The 7,439-nt window shown below is 37.9% G+C and overlaps 1 protein-coding gene across 9 annotated transcripts in view; it reads left to right on the top strand.

Moving 5' to 3' along the window:
- Nucleotides 1-5,563, top strand: part of LOC101733825 (gastrula zinc finger protein XlCGF8.2DB-like) — a 320,033-nt gene extending 314,470 nt beyond the window's left edge. For 7 of the 9 annotated variants that reach the window (XM_031904378.1, XM_031904373.1, XM_031904376.1 and 4 more), the window contains one exon: nt 2,992-5,563. In XM_031904378.1, coding sequence (XP_031760238.1) covers nt 3,447-4,850 — 1,404 coding nt within the window. In that variant the 5' untranslated portion in view covers nt 2,992-3,446 and the 3' untranslated portion in view covers nt 4,851-5,563. Of the gene's footprint in view, nt 1-12; nt 2,238-2,991 lie in introns of those variants that run through there. The other 2 variants (XM_031904380.1, XM_031904372.1) reach the window with 2 other exon arrangements.
- The last annotated feature ends 1,876 nt before the right edge of the window (nt 5,564-7,439 follow it).

Consider the following 7,439-nt stretch of genomic DNA (forward strand, 5'->3'; position numbering starts at 1 on the left):
GGTTTCTGCATTTGTATGCCTTTTTATTTTATAACTGTTTGCAACCTGTATGTCATTTTGTAATATTAACTGTTTTTATATAATATGTAATTTTATATCAAATGAACCGTTATGCCTTAAATGGAGTGTGTGTGTTAAATGTGGTTTAACCCCTTGCTAGTTAGAAGGAAAGTGTGCCTGTTTAACCCTTTGTTGCTTGTGGGAAAGTTGAGTGTTGCCTGTAGACTAACTTGCATTGTGTGCTGGAGTGACTGCTAGAGTGCTTAGCTAGGAAGTCTGGGGTGATTTGCCTCTGTGAAGTGTCAGGGTGCAATAGAACATCTAAACTTGGGTGCTTGTGGCCCTTAAAATGTGGTGGTGGCAGTTGTTACATTTTGGTAGGTTGGGGCTGTTTGGTTGTCGAGAAACTGAATAGTTGATGTGTTAACTCTTACAGTCGCACACTTGGTCACATATGTCTGTGGTGGCGTTCGTGACACATAGACAAAAGGACCACTATTTCTGTTATTTGAAACTTTAAGAAAACATAATCCTATCCATCCCAGCAGTTGCCTCATATGTTAATAATTCCTGCCTGCATTAAAGTTGGTCATTATTCCTGCATTTTTAACACACATTAAACTGATTCTGCAGGTAAATGAAATACATTACAATCACAATAACACTGCTATATATTTCCATGTAAATGTTTTTTCTCAAAAGCCATACCCAATCATATTCATTTACACAATGTTTACAAACCTTTAAGGAACAAGTACTAACATTTCTTTAGCACTAACCCTATAATGTGATTATTCCTTTTCTCAGTAACAATGAGTAACTCCTTTTCTCTTCAGTCCTGGGTCTTTTATACCGACAGACTGGTCTATTCATGGGACCCTGGGAGGGACCATTCTGTGCATCAGGTTCCCTTGCCTGTGTAACAGCACAGACCTGAGCTTGCTCATGCATCATTTCAGAATCTTTATCAACCTTAATTTGCTTTTTAAATAATTTCCATCTTTTTTACACTTTTTGGAAAAAATGCCCCACCCGGCCGCAAAAATGGTAGATATATGCCCTTATCTTTGCTTAATCCGATTGGCATATTTCCCTTATCACATGAATGTTTGAGGAGCCTGAGTTCTGCAGTATAAGCTGTCTCCTGTACGTATCTATATGTGAGGCTGCTTTCTGAAGAGTATCAACACTGCAAGCACAAATATTAGCTACAGGATCTAGATATTTAAACTTGTTTACAAAAGCTTTTATCATTTGCTGTGTAACTTGATCTTCTCCAATACCCATAACCAGTCTGTAAATTTGCTCAAATACAACCAGAAATGTAAAGGGGTCATCATCTATAGAGGTTTTATGATTATTGAGCACCTCTATATCAAGCACATTTTCACCATTAATTATATAATTAAGCATTAATAGCCTGTCCCTTCTTGTGCCGTGTATTAGATTCCCATCTGTATCAGTGCCGGGAGTACTCACAGGGATTAATAACCTCTGGGAAATACGTGCCGGCACCCACAGTTTTAATGCTTTATTCTTCTGTTCTTCACTTAAATCATATCTCTCTATATGAGATTCAAACAGATCAGAATTCATTAAAACATTCTTGTTTGGATTAAAATGTGGAATATTTTTCACAATTTTTAAAACCTGTTTATTAACTTTTAACTGCAATTTTGCCCTGTCATAATGTAAGATTATTGTAAAATATTTATATTGTGGGTTCCTATATTTTATTAATCAATAATGAAACCTTTTACTCTAGTAGAGGAAACAGTCTAATTAGCTTAGCACCTGGTTATCTGGTCCAAACAATAGGAGTTTCCTAATTTGGAAAACAAAGGTACTGGTCTGGGAAAGGTGCTGTCACACCTAAACTCTAATTAACATTAACAAAGGGTCAAGGCCATTGGGGCCAGCTGAATGGATCCCTGGTGATATGCATAATCAGTTAGTCAGGAAGGGCAGTCTTGGTGGGGACGCAGACATGAAGACTGGAATACCCATAATGGCAGACGGGTGACTTCCTGTAACTGACTGGTATGTGCTAGCATCATTCAAATAAACCAATCAGGAGAGACTTCTAGAAAGTTCTAGAATCCACCTATCTCTCCTGTGTATAAGTTGGATTCAGTAGGGCACAAGTAGACACAGGGCCAGGAGAGGAGTGACCACCGTACCAGATCAGAGGGAATCCTGACATCACGGACGAGGCACCTTATCAAACCTAAGGAGAGGTATGTTAGGCTGTGTAATCTTCTAGAGTTAAGGTTTCATAGAGTGTGTTTATAAGGTGTGGGATATTATTATTATTTAGGTGGTTGGTCCTCTGGGTTACATTTTAGTGTGTTTAGTTAAGTTAGTGTGTATATTTGTAGTATATTTTAGTATATTTGTTTTTATGACCTTTTTGTGTGTAAGGTGGTCTCTTGTTTTATGAGTTTTACCTACTTTATGATTTATGTTTATGTAAATATTTATTTCCAAACAATATAAAAATCAATTTTTACATTTATTGTTCAGTGATCTCTTTGCCACACTATATTGTAGAACTTTGGTTATTTTAATAATCTTACAGTAATCTAATTCTGGATCACTAAGATCCGGAACAAACATAGATCTCTGTTCTGTAATAACTGAAACCTGGTTATTCCTTTGCAAAACTGATTCTACTGCTGCCAATCTCAGTTCATGCTTAGAAATCTCCTTAGCCAGACAGTCTCTTATTTATTCCAAACTATAATAAAGGTGAACCACCCCTATAATTGGATGAAAGGAAATATTTTTGTTGTGTATCCAATTACACTTCCCAAAGCCCTTGTAAATTTAATCTTCCCGCTGGTTTCTATTTTAAGTTGTGGGTGAGTCAGTGGGACACAGCATTTTATATGATGCCAGCCAATCCCCATCTAGGGTGTAAGAAGCTAGCAGCTTGGAAAACCACACTTTGTATCTCCTTTATACTTATACCTGTCTTTTTTCTTTTACCAGGACGTTGCTTCATGATAAGAGTCATCAAAACCTACTGGTTAAGTCTCTGAAGGCCACGTGGGGACATTATAGTAGGACACAGTGTGGAAGAATGTGTAAGGCTGGCACAGCACAAACCCAGGCTGAGTAGGAGTGTGAGCCAACTGCATGGAATGAGGATCACTGACTAAGCTCACAATCCTTTTGATTGGTTGGATGTGGGAAAGGCTTCTCTGTGATTGGCCATGTTCTCACCCAAACATTTGGCCAGCAAGGAGTGTGGGCAGGACTTTGATACTTAGCCCCAGTGTCGGACTGGGTGCCAGGGGCCCACCAGAAAACCTTAGACTGTGGGCCCAGTCTCCAAACAATTTTTCCTTCTCTCTTCACTCACATTATTAATTCTCTTAATCACTTCCCCATACATATTATTATTTATACTTCCTTCTCTTTATTTTATTTGTTCTCATATAGAAATGAGGACTGACCATGGTAAAAGCATACAAGTAAATTGGCTGAGTGAGCAGGAGGGTCCACTGACACCTGGGCCCACCGGGAGTTTTCTTGGTATCCTGGAGGGCCAGTCTGATACTGCTGAGCCCAATCCTCTTACCGGTACTGAATGTGGGGAAACATCATCTCTAACCAAAGACTGTCAGGGGCAAAGGAGAAGTTCTACAGAAGAAAAACTTTTTGTCTGTGCAGAATGTGGAAAAACCAGTCCCCAGAACGCTAACACAGGGGAGAGAAATATCACTTGTGCACAATGTAAGGAAACCCAGTCTTTCAGGAGCAGCCGTTTAACTCACTTTGTAATACACACAGGGAAGAAACCATTCACTTGTACAGAATGTGGCAAAGGCTTTGCTCAAAAGAATTACCTTGTATCTCATATGAAAATACACACAGGGGAGAAACCATTCACTTGTACCGAATGTGGCAAATGCTTTGCTCAAAAGAATTACCTTGTAGCTCATATGAAAATACACACAGGGGAGAAACCTTTCACTTGTACAGAATGTGGCAAAGGCTTTGCTCAAAAGAATTACCTTGTATCTCATATGAAAATACACACAGGGGAGAAACCATTCACTTGTACAGCATGTGGCAAAGGCTTTGCTCAAAAGAATTACCTTGTATCTCATATGAAAATACACACAGGGGAGAAACCTTTCACTTGTACAGAATGTGGCAAAGGCTTTATTCAAAAGCGTAGCCTTGTATCTCATATGAAAATACACACAGGGGAGAAACCATTCACTTGTACAGAATGTGGCAAAGGCTTTGCTCAAAAGAATGACCTTGTATCTCATATGAAAATACACACAGGGGAGAAACCTTTCACTTGTACAGTATGTGGCAAAGGCTTTATTCAAAAGCGTTGCCTTGTATCTCATATGAAAATACACACAGGGGAGAAACCTTTCACTTGTACAGAATGTGGCAAAGGCTTTACTCAAAAAAATGTTCTTGTATCTCATATCTACATACACACAGGGGAGAAACCTTTCACTTGTACAGAATGTGGCAAAGGCTTTGCTCAAAAGAATGTTCTTGTATCTCATATGTACATACACACAGGGGAGAAACCTTTCACTTGTACAGAATGTGGCAAAGGCTTTACTCAAAAGAATATTCTTGTATCTCATATGAAAATACACACAGGGGAGAAACCTTTCAATTGTACAGAATGTGGCAAAGGCTTTACTCATAAGAATAACCTTGCACATCACCTAAGAATACACACAGGGGAGAAACCATTCACTTGCACACAATGTGGCAAAGGCTTTACTCAAAAGAATCACCTTGTAGCTCATATGAAAATACACACAGGGGAGAAACCATTCACTTGTATGGAATGTGGGGAGAATGTGGGATAAGCTTCCCCGAAAAGGCCATTCTGTGCAATCATCAAAAATTTCACAGTGGAATAAATCATTTTGAAGGTACAGAATGTGGGAAATGATTCTCTAGCTTAAGTGAAGTTAAAGGGGTGGTTCACCTTTAAGTTAACTTTTAGTATGTTAGAGAATGCCTTATTCCTAACAGCTTTGCAGTAGGTCTAAATTATTTCATTTTTCATGGTGTTTCATGGTATTATTGTTACTTTTTTAATGTCTATGTCATACTAAAAGTTATTTAAGCCCATTTTACGTACATCATACCATTCCCACATGCAAAAAAAAAAGGCTGGTAACAGGCAGCCATGATGGGACACAAGTATGTAAGTAAGGCTTAGGGTACCAGCTTGCTCATTATGGGGGACCAAACATGGCGAGCTCTATTAGCCCATACCTGCAGCAGAGGAAACAATATGCCCCCAATAGGTGCTCTTTAAGATCTTTTAACATTTTTACTGCCAGCCATTTTGGTTAAAGTGGACCTTGTATTGCCAGACAGTTTTTTAACATTTTTCACTTTAGTGGCCTTTCCTCGGGGGGGGATTTTACCCAGGAAAAAAATATAATTTTTTCAGGACAACCAAAGTTTTCAAAATATGGTAGAATTTTTGTGTAATTCCAATTCTGTAACAAGATATAGGCTTCTAAATGTCTAACAATAAAAAAATAAATTTTTCCATAATATAAACACACATACTAGAAACAGAAATTAATTTATGCATGAATATACAATTGATTTGTCACCTGAACGTGCCAATACCAAATATATATAGTTTTATGGGGATTTCTCACTTGTATAGGTCAAAAACTCCCGGCAGGACACTGCCAAATTCCCAAAGCACTGCTCCAGAAAGCTGCATACTTTAGATTTCAAGGCCAAAAATTCTACTAACGGAAGGTTTATCCCAGAAAATTATACATTTTTGGAAAGAACAGATTCTGGAGAATACAGAATAGGCACAACTGTCTGTCTGCTCCAAACTACCAAGTCACAATGCTTTTCTAAAGTTAGCAATTTTGATGATATTTCCAAAAATCCCTTCAAAGCTTCCACTTTGCAACCTCTTATCTTCCACATAGCATTAGGTACCAAGATAAAACACCCTAAATATGAATGCCAGGGGTCCACTGAACAGTTTGATGCCCAATATGTATAGATTTACCTAAGTATGTGGCATGTAGGGGCCCCAATGGGAACATACCCCCATATGATCTATCATTTCAGCTCCTGCAAAATCAACACATTTGCATCCTTTATGTGGGATAATGCTACAAAATGTACACTCACCCCAGAAAGCCATATATTTTTGGAAAGTACATATTTCCCCAAATCTATAATGGGTAAACATTTGGTTTTGCTCCAAAGTACCAAGCCATAAAGCTTTCCTAAGTTTGCAGATTTTTATGACATTTCAGAAAATCGCATAAAAATGTTGCACATTTATCTTTCACAATTCCTTGATAAAGATCAGATAAAGGCAAATCACCCCAAATAGGAACACCTAAGGTCTACTGAACAGTTTGATGCCTAATATGCATAGATATACCAAAGTCTGCGGTATGTACTGAACCCTAAATGAAAATAGCGCATATGGATTTCTCGCCTGCCAACTCAGCTTTTGCACACAGAGCCCCCTGTCAGTGTATTATGTGCCGTAACCCCCCCTAACTATACAGAGACCCCCAGAAAACCATATAGTTTTAGAAAGTACACATTCTGATGAATTCAAAATAGGTAAAGTTATTTGTGTACACAAAAGTTACACACAGCAAAGCTACGCTAAAAACAGATTAGGGACACTTATACAGGGATAAAAATGCAATAAAACCACAAAAATTGTGCAAATCAGTGAAACAACAAAATAACACAATTAAACCTTATCCGCGCTCAAGATGTTGAAAAGAAAAAAGGGATGTAAAACAGGACCAAAGAGAAAAGAGAAGAAAAAAAAAATCATGAGGAAATAATGAGGTAAGGGAGATTCTATAACTCCTAGAGGTCCTACTTCCCCTATTGCCCTAGGGGACCTCTGGGAGTTATAGAATCTCCCTTACCTCATTATTTTTCCCCATAAGCTGTTAACTGAGGTTCAAAAATTGGTTCCCTCTCCTTTTTTTTTTTTAAAGTAAGATTTTTTCTAGTTATATGAGCTAGGTGCATGGATATTCGTTTTTTAAACTGATTTCTATTTATAGGTATTTATTAGTGGATTAGATATTTTAAGGTATACTGTCCGTAGGTACTGTGTGTGGTCTCTGTGATAACCAATAAATTTGTGTTTGATATATGTTTCTCCTGCATATGGAATCTACTAGACAAATTTTTTAGAGTGTGTGTGAATTACTTATTATCTAATTGTTCAGTTATTGAAACAACAAAATAAGTCACACAACAGTGTAATTAGTGGTCAGAATATCTGATCCAATAGTCAGGCTCTCAAAATATACAGTTTTTAGGGAAAAGAAACTAAAAACAAAGTTCTATTGTACCCAATGCTCTCAGGAATATAAACTGCCCCAGGGTCCTGGGTAAGATGAGGGGTGTCATATGGCTCTGTTTCCATGGGA

Source organism: Xenopus tropicalis, chromosome 6 (assembly GCF_000004195.4).
Source record: "Xenopus tropicalis strain Nigerian chromosome 6, UCB_Xtro_10.0, whole genome shotgun sequence".
Lineage (NCBI taxonomy): Eukaryota > Metazoa > Chordata > Amphibia > Anura > Pipidae > Xenopus > Xenopus tropicalis.